Source organism: Gopherus evgoodei, chromosome 1 (assembly GCF_007399415.2).
Source record: "Gopherus evgoodei ecotype Sinaloan lineage chromosome 1, rGopEvg1_v1.p, whole genome shotgun sequence".
NCBI lineage: Eukaryota > Metazoa > Chordata > Testudines > Testudinidae > Gopherus > Gopherus evgoodei.
This window is the reverse complement of record NC_044322.1, coordinates 353066829-353082405: the sequence shown is the minus strand read 5'-3', so window position 1 is coordinate 353082405 and position 15577 is coordinate 353066829. Positions and strand designations below refer to the sequence as shown.

General features: G+C 43.6%; 1 protein-coding gene across 1 annotated transcript in view; it reads left to right on the top strand.

The window, feature by feature from the left end:
- Positions 1-15577, top strand: part of CAMK1D (calcium/calmodulin dependent protein kinase ID) — a 404516-nt gene that overhangs the window by 329551 nt on the left and 59388 nt on the right. Inside the window, 1 exon segment of the mRNA XM_030568042.1 lies at positions 4327-4453. Within this exon segment, the coding sequence (XP_030423902.1) occupies positions 4327-4453 (127 nt within the window).

Here is a 15577-nt window from a genome sequence, read left to right as displayed (position 1 = left end):
CTTCAATTTTGTTGCAACTCCAGCTTTCTTACCTACCATTGAGGATGCCCTGTTTGCGGCCAGCCTCAGAGCTCTTGTCCAGTCCACATCCAATTTGTTTAGAGTTTCCACCAAGTTGATAAAGAGAGAATTTGCTGTTGTTGTGTCTACATTTCTACAAGCTCCTGTGCTACACGCATGTTCTTCATGAATTAACACTGCTAATTGAGATGTGTCGTTTACATTTGTTCTTTCATCAATTGCTGTTGAAAAAGTAGCAAAGGACTTTGCTTTGTCCTGCAGTTGACTCTTCAGATTCTCAGCTAACTTGATTCTCTCAGCAGTTTTGTTTTCTGAGAGGCTGATATTTGCAAAAGCTTCTATCATAAACAGATCATTAAGGGTTAATGTCTCTTTTACCTGTAAAGGGTTACAAGCAGTGAACCTGGACCACCTGACCAGAGGACCAATCAGAAGACAAGATACTTTCAAATCTCGGTGGAGGGAAGTCTTTGTTTTTGTGTTGTTTGTTTGTCTATTGTTCTCTCTGGGTTCTGAGAGTAACCAGACGTATCTACAGGCTGTCTAATTTTTTGTTCAACTAGTAAGTACCAGTAGAAGGCGGTTTAGTCTTTTTGATTGTTTTCTCTATTTGCAAAGGTGTATTTTGCTGGAAGGATTTTTAATTTGTATTTTGTGCTGGGGGGAAGGCTTCTCTCTAGTGTCTATAAGCTGAAAGACCCTGTAACATTTACCATCTAAATTACAGAGACAACTTTTACTTTTTTTGTTCTTTTATTAAAAGCTTTTCTTTTTTAAGACCTGATTGATTTTTTCCCCTTGTTGAGGCTCAAGGGAATTGAGTCTGTACTCACCAGGGAATTGGTGGGAGACAGGGAGAGAAAAGAGGAGGGGGGAAGGGGCATTTCCCTTTGTTTTAAGATTCAAGGAGTTTGAATCACAGTGATCTTCCAGGGGAACCCAGGGAGGGAAAGCCTGGGAGAGGCAACGGTGGGGGAAAGGATTTACTTTCCTTGTGTTAAGATCCAGGGGGTCTGGATCTTAGGGTCCCCAGGGAAGGTTTTGGGGGGACCAGAGTGTACCAGGCACTCCAAGTCCTGGTTGGTGGAAGCACTACAGGATCTAAGCTGGTAATTAAGTTTAGAGGAATTCATGCTGGTACCCCATCTTTTGGACTCTAAGGTTCAGAGTGGGGATTTATACCATGACAGCTTCCCACTTATCTGGACACAGTACTTCTGAAGCTTGCAGCATGAAGTTCCTCAAAAAATTCTCCCTCGGAAAATGGTTTTGATGAGACAGCTATTTCATGGGCAATCACATAGCTTGCCTTAACAGCAGAATTACTTACATGATAAGCATTAGTAAATACTAATGGCTGCATTTTTAACAACTGTGCTAATCTGGAGTATTTATCTTCACATAATTTTCTTGTTTACTTATCATACTTCTCATCCTGGTTTGCTTCATACTGTCTTTGAATGTTGTATTCTTTTACCACAGCTACCTGTTGCTTACATATCAAGCATGTATGCTGTCCATTCATGTCCACAAAGGAACATGAAATTCTCCATGAATGTCCTGTCTTTCAAGAGAAATGATCTACTTTTCTCTTTATGGATAAAGACATGGCCATGTGTTACAAGCTGAATAAAGAAATGAAGGAACCGATGAGTAGAAAAAGGGTATTTCCTCACCCCTCTGTTTAAAAGGGAGTCCACCAGCTGCAAGAGGCATTCAACCTTTGACTTATTTGAAGTTTTTCTTTTCTTTGACTTGAGGTATCTAATCTGCATCCAATGGGTAAGCGCTCTTCAGTGTCATTTCCTCTTCAGTTTCCACCAGATTTAAGCTTCCCCAGTGCTTCTTAAATGCAACTGAGCAGTTCTACACCTGTGTGCAAGGTACTGCAGGATTGCTGTGCCAGAGTCTGCACTACAAGAGTGTGATTTCCAGAGTGCACCAGTGTGTTGTGCTCTAATTCCCCCTTGTGGAACTTGCTGGTTCACACTAAGTGTTCCTTAGTGTGCATAGATATAATCCTGTTTGAAACAGGACTACACCAATGCACACTAGCAAGGTACACACGAGGAGTTAGAGTAGTGACACACTGATGCACTCTATGAATCACATCTTCATAGTGTGGTCTCCGGGGTCATATAGACAAGCCCACAGAGTCATGGGAAGTCTGTGATCCTGATGAAACTACCATGGAACAGATCCAGCCCTTAACATCCCTATGTGATGTCAGAAGAAGGTCCAAGGGTAAGGCAGAGAGAGAGCTATGCAGGGCATTGAAGGCGAGGGACTCATGAGGTACCATGAGAACATTTAGAAAAGCAGTAAACACAGCACAGCCAATTTTGTTTTATTTTTCAGAAACCCTGTTTCCTTTTTGATCTCAGCCCCTTTAGAAGACACTAGGCAAGGTCATAGTTTGTTTCCACTTGTGTGTACATGCACATGTGAGGTCAAGTGGATAACATCATTGTCTGCTATGTTTCAGTCCCTCAAATTAAGGCCCAGCAATGCGGCTTGGTGCTGCTCTGATGGTGCACAGCAGCCAGAAAGCTGGCTTAATTACCACATGACAATACTCCAGATGTAAGAGGAATATCTGGATGGTATAGAGATGGTGTAATGGCTCCTTCACTGCTCCTGTTCCCAGTTCAAGGGAAATATCCAGGGAAGAGGGAACATGGCTGGAGTATCCTTATGTCCCAGTGATCCTGACTGCCCTGTGGGCTATTGGTCCATACAACTTAAAGCAACCTCAGGGCGCTGTAAGTAGTTGCATCTCAGGGCCCTGTGACCCCCTTTGCAATAATCTCCTCTACAATGTCACTATGCCACATTGAGCACTGAAAAGCAGGTTCAAAGGATTAGGTCTTAAACATTTAATTCAGTCTCTTCTCCTCTGGTATCCTGGGGTTCTTGGCTCGGTGTGAGTGTTGCTGAAATACTTTTAAGAGTTCACAAGCATCTGAGTGAAACATAAAAATGTGTCTGACTTCCTGGGTTCTGCTATAAGATAAGGTGCCAAATTCAGCCCTAGCCCATTGCTATTGATTTCAGTGGAGTTGCCCCCTTATATACCAAGGCTGGGTTTGGCCCAATGAATGTAATGATGTTGAATTGTCCCATCTGTCTCATATATTATTTCCGGGAAATCCACATCTGGAGCACATATTGGGTTTATAGAAGAAATGTGTTAAATTGTGGTAGGTATTTGTACCAGTTTCTTGGCAGAAACTGTTCCAATACTATGTCACAAAGTTGGTCATCTAGTGCTGTAAAAATGTAACAAGTTTAAGGCCTGGCCCTACAAGGTGTGGATTGTCCACTGCTTCCACAGTTTCACTGGGAGTTCACAGAGGACCCTAAGCACCTTGCAGGCTCAAACCCTTAGCAATGGAATCACCCTGGGAGGTAAAACCTCAAATTACACTTCCCAGAAGTGCACTGTATTTAGTAAGACCTGTATTGTTTGTTTGTTAATAACATAGCGAATTACTAAAAGCAGATGTATTGAACATTTTGGATTAGCAACAATGTAGCACATCAGTGTCTGGGGCATGATTTTGATCTCAAACTAGATTAACATCAGCACAACTCCATGGAGCTCAGTGAAGAGACTCATGGTTTCTACTTGGCTCCTAGTTCATTATTCTCAGCAGTGCAATATTTTTTCTAAATAACTGGAGCCAAATCAATGTTGGTGTAACTCTATTAACTTTAATGTCATTTACTCTTTTATCATGGTTTATTTCCTGCAGGATATATATAAAAATCCTCTAACACTAATGGGTTTTTTTAAACTACAGTTTAACCCCGTACTGCATCTATGTAAAATGTTTTGAATGTTTCACACAGTACTTACCATTTATACTTGCATATAAGTGAACTCTTTTGTTTTATCACCATAGATTGAAGAGGTGTCCTTGTTTGTATATAGGTCAATCCCCTTATGTCTCTGGTCAGGAGAAAGAAGGAGCCATGGTTCCTGCTTGGGGTGTCAAAGAAAAGGAATGGCTTCAGAGATGTTACATGCAACAGAGATGGTACATGCAACATCTGAAGAGGAGGGCCTCTGGCTAGTTGCCTAAACAGTGGCACTGATTGGTTCCCTATAGAATCCTTCTCAATCACAAGAATAGGTTGGCTGGTATTGCCTTTGAAGAATGATTGTTGTGGGGAATTGGTTGAGGGTTCTGGGAAATCTCCCCCCCCTTCGCTTCAAAAATTAAATATAATAAGTGTAAAGTGTCACCTTGTTCTTTACTGGACTCATATATTCATAACTGTTTGTCTCAAACTTCTTCCTAGCCTGAGAATCTGCTGTACTACAGCCAGGATGAAGAATCCAAAATCATGATCAGTGACTTCGGATTGTCAAAGATGGAGGATAAAGGAGACGTCATGTCCACAGCGTGTGGAACCCCAGGATATGTTGGTAAGTGTTTGGGTCATAATTACCATCAGTTATTTGGAGGTATATGCATAAGTGAAAATGGTGGTAATATAAAAGAATGCTCTTTGTTCTCTGGTTACTGTGTATAGTAGATGAAAGATTTTGAGGACATTAGCTAGAGTTTTCTGAAGTTAATGCTTCTCTTTCTTTGGTCCTTTTCATCTATTGTGTCCTGATCCTGCCATTTATTTATTTCTGTGGTCAACTTGGGTTGTGGGATTAAGCTTTATAATTGTATTCCTTGGAAGGGTGAACTGTCTTGAACACAGTGCCTGCTGTTGAACTGGGCACATTTGAATGATATCCTTCTAATCCATTTAGTTTTTCAATCACATATGAAACTGAGACGCTTTAACGTAGGTATCATTTTGTTTTTAATGATAAAGGATCACATTTCACAAATTCCTTCCAAGAGAAGTATTAGTAAGTAAAATGGATGAGCTGCATTTATTTTAAAGTCTCAAATAAACCTCTTGTCGAGGCACACTGAGTTATAGACTCATAGAAATTTCATAGAGATGGAAAAACCCTGTATGTAGTCCAGTTCTCAGATTGTTTCCCTTTTATATGCTCTGATGCTTTGTCCAGTCTAAGATGTCAATGTACCAAGATGCTGTGTTGCACTGCTGGTCAGATTACATTCCCTCCCTTTTACCAGCATAGTTTAAAAAGAATAATTAAACAAATACTGGAAAATATCTTTGCAGGATACCTTTTTAAGAGACTTTATTTAAAAGGCAAACATCATATTTCAGAGGAGCATGCAAAATGGCAGTAGCTGTTCCAATACTGTGATACTATAACAGGTTATAGTGTAAAATTCATCTTTAGTGTAATTCCTTTTAAATAATTACATTGAAATAATGGCACCTGTGCCAGGGATACCTTTGGCCTAGTGTTTCTACCTAGGAAGGATCTGAACTTTAAGGTTTACAGTAGCCAGAAGTAAGTGTTCTTTGTATCTGTGCTGACATACAGTTTTGTGTGTGTGGTCAAATGAGTCTGGATTTTCCGACCTGACCCTGACCTCGATCTCCTGGTTTCTTGACTCTGCCTGACTTTTGGTATCTGACTCTCAGTTTCTGACCTTCTGGTTCTGAACTCTGGCTGGTGCAAGGACCCAACTCATCCACCTTATGGTAAAACTAGGCCCAGCTGCCTACATCCCAGCCCCAACGGTTTGTACAGACCATACAGTCATCCCCAAGGGCAGTGGGACTGGAGCATTTTTAACAGTGGGGATGCTGGAAGCCAGCCCCCTTACCCCTGTCTGTGCTCCCTCCTTCCCCTGAGCCTGGGCTGGGAGCAGGGCTGTGTTTCCCTGGGCAGCGAGGACCTGGACAGGGCTAAGGGGGCCGAGGCTAGGGCCATAGGTGGGGGAAGGAACGGGGCTGGCAGCCAGGACCCTGGGTGCAGGGCTGACAGTGGAACCTCAGGCACAGGGAGGCAGCCGGGACCTCGGCGGGGGAGCAGCAGCTGGGACCTGGAGCGTGGTCAGCAGCCAGAGCCCCGGCCGCATGGTCAGCAGCCAGGACCCTGGGAGCGGGACCAGCAGCAGAGCCCCACGTAAAACCTGGGGGGTGCTGTAGCACCCCCTGCACACCTAGTTCCTGCACCTATGCCCAACAAGGGTGGGCCCAGTACAAGTAGTATGGAACTAGCAACTCAACTGCTGCCTCCAGAGGCACTGGGCTTGCCCAAATGGGCTGCCTGCCTCCAGGCGGAGAACCTAACACTGCAGGCCCTAGTTCTGCAACTGCCTCAGAGAGTGGGCTGCTGTGGGATCAAGTAAGCCAGCTTCACATAGAAAACACATCGCTTCAGACACAGACCACAGTGCCCTGCCTTGAACAGCGGTTCGCAATGCCTCTACCAGAACAATTCAGTGGGAGTCGCCAGCCGTTCTGGGGCTTCATGAACCAGTGCCATCTTCTGTTCCTGTTGTGTCCCCAGACCTATGTCTCAGTTGTAATCAGTCTCCTGAAGGGGGAGGCTCCGGACTGGGCCTCCCCCTTGCTGGAGAGTAACAGCCCAGTCCTGCCAAATTGGAACACCTTTCTCCAATCAATATCAGCAATCTTGAATGGTCTGCATCATGGCCATTTGGCTGAGGCCACTCTAAAGAAACTCCACAGGGACAGGGTACTGTGGCTTCCTATGCAGCACACTTCTGCCATCTCATTGCAGATGCAGAGTGGTATGAGGCGGTGGAGCTGTACCAATTCTGGTGGGGTTTGAGGGAGGAGATCAAAGATGAAGTGATCCACGTGGAGATGCCCACAAGTCTGGATGCCTTCATCAACCTCATCCTCTGCATAAATAATCAGTTACAGGAATGGAGAGAGGAAAAGGGAGGGTCTCTGCAGGCCCCCCCCCACCTCCCCATCCACTTACCATTACCTCGGTACCTGTTTCACCCACTGAACTGATGAAGGTGGATCTGGCTCATGACCACCCGAAGAAAAGAAACTATGCCAATGGCACCACATATGCATCTGTTGTAGCAAACCTGGCCACACCATTTCTGCCTGTCCCATCTGAGCTCCTAGGAATCTGGGAAACGAGTTGCTTTAGGTTCAGTGAGGAGAACCAGCCTAGGGTCTGTGAGATAATAATAATTTCTCTGCACCTCAGTCCTGACTGGAACACTCACCAAGCTCCATCCAGGGACTTCCCACTTGCAGGTGTCCATCCAACTACACATCCTCGGAGAGCCCAAACGGATGTCCATCCAGTGAGCCCTCAACAGTTTGGGAGCAGCCAATGATTTCATAGATACAGGGGTAGCCAGGGCTTTGCAGATTACTTTGCGACACAAGACCACTCTGGACCTAATAGTAAGTATTGAAGGCTCCCCTCTGTCTTCAGGTCTGATGATCAAGTCTGGACAGTCCCCCTGGAAGCCATTATCCAGGGGCACTGAGCAATATTGCAATTTGGTGAAATTCAATCCCCCCATTTCTCTCTCATTCTGGAGGGCTGAGGCGGATATGGTCACCTAGGCAGGGATGCCCACTGAAGCAGTGTAGGAACACCCCCCCACACACACCCCGCATAAACATTGCAACCACGATAACAGGTTTGAAAAGAAGAATGTGGAAACTCTCTCTCTGGCCTAGGACTACAATTGCAGCCAGGAGCAAAAATACCATCAGGTGGATTTACACCATGTCAGAACCCTAGCTGGCTGCTCTCATAGATTTTAAGGTCAGAATTGGAGCTCAGTCTATAAAAATACTACACTTTTTAGTGATCACTCAGTTAAAGAGCTGATTTCCAACACAGCAAGATTATTGTTCCCTTTCAATCTGCAAGTTGCAATAATGGTGAAAGAATGGCCCAGCTGTGTTTCTAACATTCTCCTGTGTGCATTGTTTCTAATTGTTGAGAAACCCACATGGGAAGTTTAATGACTTTGGGCACTATGATTTTTGCTCAGTGACTGCCAAGTCACCTGAATTTGCATACATTTAGGAGGAAATAGAAACCACTCAGAGCCCATAGTGATAAGCATGGTATAAAAACCTGAATATAACACAGCAGAGCCTATGACACAGAGAGACAGGTTCATCTCTGGTGTAAATCCATGGAATCACATTATCTCTATATTGCACAAAATACCCTTGATTTTATCTTGGTAACCTTGGAAAGAGAAACAATTTTTCTTTTGTCTTGATCACTCTGCAACAATCATGGCCTTATATCTCTTATTACTTTGTGAAACATAAAACAGCCTGCACTAGGTTACATTCTGGACTCTACTTTATTTAATCAAGCTGAATCAGAGACCTTGTTTTTGAAGCTCGATAGAGGAATTGAGTAAGAGCTAAAATAGTACGTTCGATAATTCTTCATGTAGGCTGCTCAGCTCTCTTAATTAAAATGTTTCAGCAGGTTCTCCATGGGCCACTGGCCAAAAACAATAAGTCTGTAAGAAACATCAATTTTAAGATTCTGTTTGTTGAAGAGTGGCTGAACGTGAGAGAGTCTGACTCCAATCTGGCAGAGAATAATCTCATGCGGCCTCTTCGTGTTACCATTTACACATTCTGGAAATAAAGTTCTTCTGATCACATGAGTAAAAGTGCTGCCACTTTAACTGATACTTAGGGAGTTCTGATCATTCACTGTCTGGATACTAACCTGCCACTCCTAGAAAGGTGACTCCATATTCATCATTATCTTGCTGATGACAGGACTCTAACCACAGTATTAGGCCTTCCTGGTAGATTAAGGCAGTTCATCCCTGAAATGATGGCTTGATTGTCTGATCTCTGTTTAGGAGGGTGGTGATGTTGGATTCCTGATGGTAGAGGTCTTGTGTTTATGAGATCCATTCACAATCTTTCTTTCTGTATTGAACTATTTGCCTCACTACCTCTGTTCATTTTTTGTCAAGTTTTCACTATAATCATGCACATTGGCGCCTGAATCTTACTCCTTAAATAACCTCTTATCCTGAAATACGATCAGATCCCTCTGTGCACAAGTCTTTGTACTGCGGATTTCAGGTAAAGGCTTTGACACATACAAAGTTACATGCTCACATCATTACTTCAGCTAAGACAAAAAAGATTCATTCATTAATGTTGCAAAACTCTTGGAAATAATAGAAAGTGCTATAGTTATCAAAGTTGTTGATATTCTTTATAAAAATTCACACGTACTCCCAGCTCCACAATTTTGTGTGGAGTCATTGGGTGATAACACAGTGTGTATCTATTTTTATAAGCTTATGGTAATAATTATTTTCTAACCGTTGTGTTTTCATGTCTGCCTCTCTAATTTTGTTTTTGCTTCACAGCAGCTACTATCCTTTTAAATGTTCATTTTCCCGAATTTTCTTTCCCTCTCTACAATTCAAAAACAGAATATGTTCATGCTGTAGACTCCACTGCTTCAAGACAGTGGTTATGTTGTTATTAGCTCAGGTGATGTGAGCCAACACTTGCAGTATTCCTAAAGACCAGACAACTTTGCATTTGCATCATATTTAGAGTTTTGTTCTGTTTTTTCCCCTCTTCTGTAGAAGCTAGCTCCTCTTCAATGTTGTCTCTTTTTCGTCATTGGTTGCCCAGACAACACTCTCCAAGCACAGTGAAAATGTGCTGCAATTATGCCTGCCACGAGGCTACTGCTAGTGCTATACCTGATTGCACATCATCTGCATAGTTTCTCTACAATTTATCTACATCAAACAGCTTTCCTGGGTTGTAATATCACCAGAATTTTCAGCAATAGCCTAATGGCCCTGCATAAATGTAACTTTCCTTCCTCCCTGAAACACAAAATGAATTATTATACAAAGGTTTAAGGGTGCTGATGTGACCTAGTGGATAGTGCGTTGGACTGGGATTCAGATGACCTGGGTTCTGTTCCTGGGTGACCTGGGACAAATTGCTTCAATTTCCCATACTTCTGTTTTCCTGTTTGTAAAATGGGAATTATGGTGGTGACCTTCTTTGTAAAGTGCTTTGAGATCCACTGATGAAAAGAGCTATACAAGAGACTGGGGATATTGTTATTAGATAGTCAGCTTTAGAGCTTTAAGTCTTGGTTCTTATCTGTCTTACACCAGTGTATATTGGAAGCCACAATATTTAAGTCGGTGATAAAAGGTTAACAGTTTTAGGGGTCTGCTAACACCTAATGCACGGAGCTATAAAACTGTTAGCCTTTTAGCACACTGAAAATGAATAATTTATTCATACTCTTTGCTTCCAATCTTCCTGCCAGTTTCTGATCCATGACAGTACTGTTCTAATTAGCTTCTTCTACTGCACCCACTGCCATGGTGTCTGAGTACCATGGCTAGTAAAGATTTTAGTAGACTGAAGAGGCGAGGTTTTCCTTCACAGGAGCCATGCCAGTGTAGTCCCTATCGTATTATGTTAATCTAGGTGTTGAATGACTGTCTCTTTTTAGTTATTGTTTCTGCTAGTTCATCTGATGCTGCAGTAAGGCTCAGTGGCCTGTAACTCCCACGATCATCCCTCATGTCTTTTTTAAAGATAGGTACAACACCCAGTGGTTCGGTATTGTAGCTGATTTTAAGGAGAAATTACCTACTTTTGTTAGTTCAGCCACTTCATTCTTAAATCCCTTGGGAACATGTGGCTGAATACCGCCGGGCAAAAGGCATAAGGGCCCAAGTCTGAGGGGTTATTAATATCCATTATTATTATTTAGCACTTATATTGTGGAATTGCTCAGAAGCCAACCCAACAGGGATCCCATTGTGTGAGGCATTGTATAAACACTATGGCCTTGTCTTCACTAGTGAAACAAAGGTGGGCTCTTAGCTCGAGATAAAATCCTAGTGAAGACAAGGCAGTTTGTAGTTTTAACAGAAGTTAGCAGGTCGAGGGTCCCCCTCCAAAGTCTTTAGCTGAACTTTAACTAGTAAATGGTAGATCCTTCCCCAAACAGCCTCCAGTATAAAAAGTGATGAATGCACTCAAGTTCTATCCACGCTAGTAAGAGGAGGACTCTGCACTTTACAGGATCAAGCCTTCTAGTAGCTGGGACAAAAGCAGAGCTTCATTTAGGGCTGGTCTACACTGGAAACTTACATCGGCATAGCTACATCTCTCAGGGTTGTGAACCCCTCCTCCCTGAGTGACATAGCTAAGCAGACCTAACCCCCAATGTGGACAGCGCTAGGTCAACAAAAGAATTCTTCCATTGACCTAACTACCATCTCCTGGGGAGGTGGATTAACTACAGTGACAGGAAAACCCCTCCCAGCACTGTAGTGAATGTCTACACTTAAGCATGACCACGGTGCAACCTCTCTGCTGCAGCTGTGCTGTTGTAGTGTTTTCAGTGTAGACTTAGGGCATGTCTTCACTAGCAACATTAAAGTGCTGCGGCGGCAGCACTTTAACATGTCTGTGTAGTCGCAGCACCGGGGTTGGGAGAGCGCTTTCCCAGGGCTGTAAAAAAACCACCTCCACAAGGGGAGTAGCTACCAGCGCTGTAGTACTGTCTACACTGCCACGTTACAGTGCTGAAACTTTCAGCGTTCAGGGGGGTGTTTTTTCACACTCCCTAAGCGAGAAAATTGCAGCGCTGTAAAGTGCCAGTGTAGAGAAGCCCATAGACTCAGTTTTGTTTCAAAAGAGTGGTGGTGATACACTGAACTGCTATCTACCTGGTTCAGTCACTTTCTAAGCCAACAAAATGTGTAATTAGAGTTAAACTTCTTGATAAATATCACTGTTTTCTTTCTAAACAGTAAATTATTACTTATCAAGTTATAATGTATCGGAAATGGTTTGTTAGTGTCTAATGCCTAAAACCAGTAGTACATTAGCACATTAACTAGGATTTTAAATCCCAGTGCTACAGATTAAATCAATATAAGCAGTTCAGAGAAGGTCTTATTCTTTCAGGAGGGTTGTCAGAGATATTGATTCTGCGGTTAAAAAGGTGACTATTAGGATAATTTAACCCGATGAAACTCAATTAGGGTGTTTTCCCAAGAGATAATTTTACATTTTTACTTATTTAAGAAGGCTTCTCACATTTCAGTCTGTTCATATGACAATTACATTCTTCTGTCCCAGGCAATCTACTGCCTTTTCGTCAGTGAGTGAATTTAGGGCTCAATCCTGCAACATGCTGAGCAGTCTGTCCTCGATCCAGCAAAGTGCTCAAGCACATGCTTAATTTTCATCATGTAATGTCCCATTGACATTCCTCCCACCAGGCGAGGACAGTTTTAGAGGTCTTAAATGCTAGTTGCTGAGTGGTATTTCAAGTGAGGTTAGCTAACATGATTTTAAAAACCACCTTTTTCTCCCAGTTTAGACAAGGAGTAAAATTTTCAGAAATACCTAAAGGGCATGTCTACATTACTATCTTAAGTTGACCTATGTTAGGTTAACTTACGGCCAGCTCAGTAATTACTGCGGGGGGAGATGTCTACACTACCCTCCTTTTGTCAGTGGTGCATATCCTCACAAGGAGCACTTCCACTGACTGAAGAGGGGCAGTGTAGGGGGCTGAGAGCAAGGGCTCTTAGCTCCGCAGAGCTCCTCACCCAGAGCCCAGCTGACCCCCAAGCTTTTCGCCTCCCCAGTCCCAGCTGGGAGCAGGAGGGCAGCCACCCAGGGCTTCTCGCCTCTGGCAGGGAGATCCAGACCTAAAGTCTGGTCAGCTGCCAAGCTCCCAGCAGGGAGAAGGGAGCCGAGAGCCGAGGGGGGCAGCTCGGCTCCCAGCTGGGAGCCTCGGTGCATCCGGGCTCTCAATGGGGATCATGGAGTTGGGACCCTGGGGAGGGCAGCAAGGAGCCCAGGTGGCAACCCCAGCCAGGAGCCTGGATGGCAGTCCGGCTTGGAGAGGGACCTGGCACCAGCCCAGCTGGGGAGCTGGGAGCCAACTTCCTTGTCAGCGGAGCCGTGAAATTGGCGAGAGAGCCAACAGCCAATGTAAGGAACTCAGTGCCTACACAGACACTGTGTCGCCCTCACTACACCAACATAAGCCTTACCCCTCTCGTGGAGGTGGAGTTATGATGTCAGTGTAATAGAGCACTGACATCGGTGGGAGAAAGGCTGTAGTGTAGACACTGAATAGTTGGGTCGACATAAGCTGCCTTACGCTGACCTATCTCTGTAGTGTAGACCAAGCCTAAGTTAGTTAGGAACGTAAGGGAAAAATATTTAAAAGTAACTTGAAATTTTGGCTTGAGACAACTTAAATGGGCCTGATTTTTGAGAAGATGGGTGCTCTGCACTTTCTGAAAATCAGGCCTCTTTAAGGCAGCTCAAGTTGGGCACCCAACAGTAGGAGCACTCAAAATCACTAGTCCCCTTTGAAAACCTTAGTCAAACCAAAGTCCTGTTTTCAAAAGTGACTTAAGAGTCCAAGCCCTGTTGATTTTCAATGATATTTAGGCTTCTACATGCCTAAGTCGCTTTGAAAATGGGACTTAGGTGCTTTTTGTAAGACACTTAGGTGCTTTTGAGCATTTTATTCAAGACCTTAAAGACTATCCCAGGCAAAAACAACAAGGAGTCCAGTGACACCTTAAAAACTAACAGATTTATTTGGGTATAAGTTTTCATGAGTAAAAAATGTACTTCTTCAGATGTTATCCCAGGCAATACTTCTCAGTTGTGCCTCATTACAGAGCCATGGTCCACACAGATCTGGTGTTATCCACTTTTAGATCTGTAAATTAGACACATCAGGAATGCTGAATCATGGAAATATAGTTCCATGGGACCCTCTCTAATATATTAATCCCACCTAAATCTAACCTTACTGCTTTAGGGCCCAATCCAGCTCCTACTGAAGTCCATGGAAAATTTCCTTCAGTGGGAGTTGGAGTGGAACCTTGGTATCTGTTTTTTCCCTCTTCGTTTTAAGTCTTTGTCTTGCATTCCTGAAAGGCCATTTCACCATATTTCTGACTTGCGAGAAATCCAGCAGAGATCTCAGCTCATGTCAAAGCTGTAATTTTATTATAGCCTTGGATAGGACACCAGGCCAAGGCACAAAGGTAATTAATAGATTTTCATGTTTGCTTTTGAATTCCTTGGTATCTCTTTGAGCCAAAGGGTGGAAAATAACAGTAGGTCTTTTGGAATATCCTTTTAAGCAAGTAACAACACAAGAAGTTGTTTAGGCAGCACAACATGAGTAATAAAGCAAAAGTAAAGCATGAGTACTGCATTTGTCAGACCTTCCTCGGAGACTGTAGCCAACTGCAGGGCAATGTTCTGGCACCCCAATTGCATTAAAATACGGAAAATAGGGATTGTTTGTATGTTATCATGGCTGAAGCTGTGTAAATTCCAGCTTGGCCACTTAAAGTTATCTTTGTAACAACAGATAGAAAAGAACCATCCCTTAAATATGTGTTCTACCTCTCCCTGTGTACCACAGTAAATATTTTCTCTCCCCACTTGGAGTTCCCACCTTTCCTGTACCGTAAACTGCAGTCATTCTTTACAAATACTGTTCTGCTCAGTAAGCCGCTCTAAGGGGCAGCACTCAGCTCAAGCAGGTGACCTGGATGCTGGGGGGATCTATGGGCAGGTGGACGAAGGAGGCATCCCCCTCAGGAGCCTATGGAGCTGCTGCAGAGCTGCTCTGTGCATCCTGCTTTGCTGTCGTGGCTGAAGCAGTCTTGCATACCCCTGCTATAAAGGAGGATTCATACCATGAGATGTTCTTCAGCCCCGACTCTCCCTAGGCCAACAAATGCCCTGCCTTCCCTCGCCCTCTGTGGCGTCTCTTGGAATCCAGCCACCTCCCTTGTATGGTTCTAGTGCAGAACCATACCAGATCTGTTATATTGGGGCCCTTCATGGCTGCAAAGCTAAGGGCTGTATTTACTCTAAATACATCCAGCGCATCTGCCTGGCAATACAGTTTCATTGCCTACAGCAGACTTTCCAGTGTTTGTGGCTTTATAAATCCCAGGCACTGAGGTTTAGGCCAATTCCCTTTGCTGTGGAGACTTATTCCACAGCGTAATACATCTCACTGTCAGGCAGTATTTCCTGATAGTTAATGCAGGCTTTCCCTTTAAGTCTTATCCCATAAATCTTTGTTGTACCACTTCCTGTGTATCACAATAAATATTTCCTCTCCACACTTGAAGTTCACACCTTTCCTATATTTGTAGGCTATCACAGGACTGAAAGGGACCTCAAGAGGTCGTCTAGTCCAATCCCTGCACTCATGGCAGGATTAAGTATTATCTAGACCATCCCTGACAGGTGTTTGCCTAACCTACTCTTAAAAATCTCCAATGATGGAGATTCCACAATCTCCCTAGGCAATTTATTCCAGTGCTTAACCACCCTGACAGTTAGGAAGTTTTCCCTAATGTCCAACCTAAGCCTCCCTTGCTGCAACTTAAGCCCATTGCTTCTTGTTTTATCCTCACAGGTTAAGGAGAACAGTTTCCCCCTCCTGCTTGTAACAACTTTTTATGTACTTGAAAACTGTTATCATGTCCCCTCTCACTCTTCTCTTCTCCAGACAAAACCAACCCAGTTTTTTCAATCTTCCCTCATAGGTCATGTTTTCTTGACCTTTAATCATTTTTGTTGCTCTTCTCTGGACTCTCTGCAATTTGTCCACATCCTT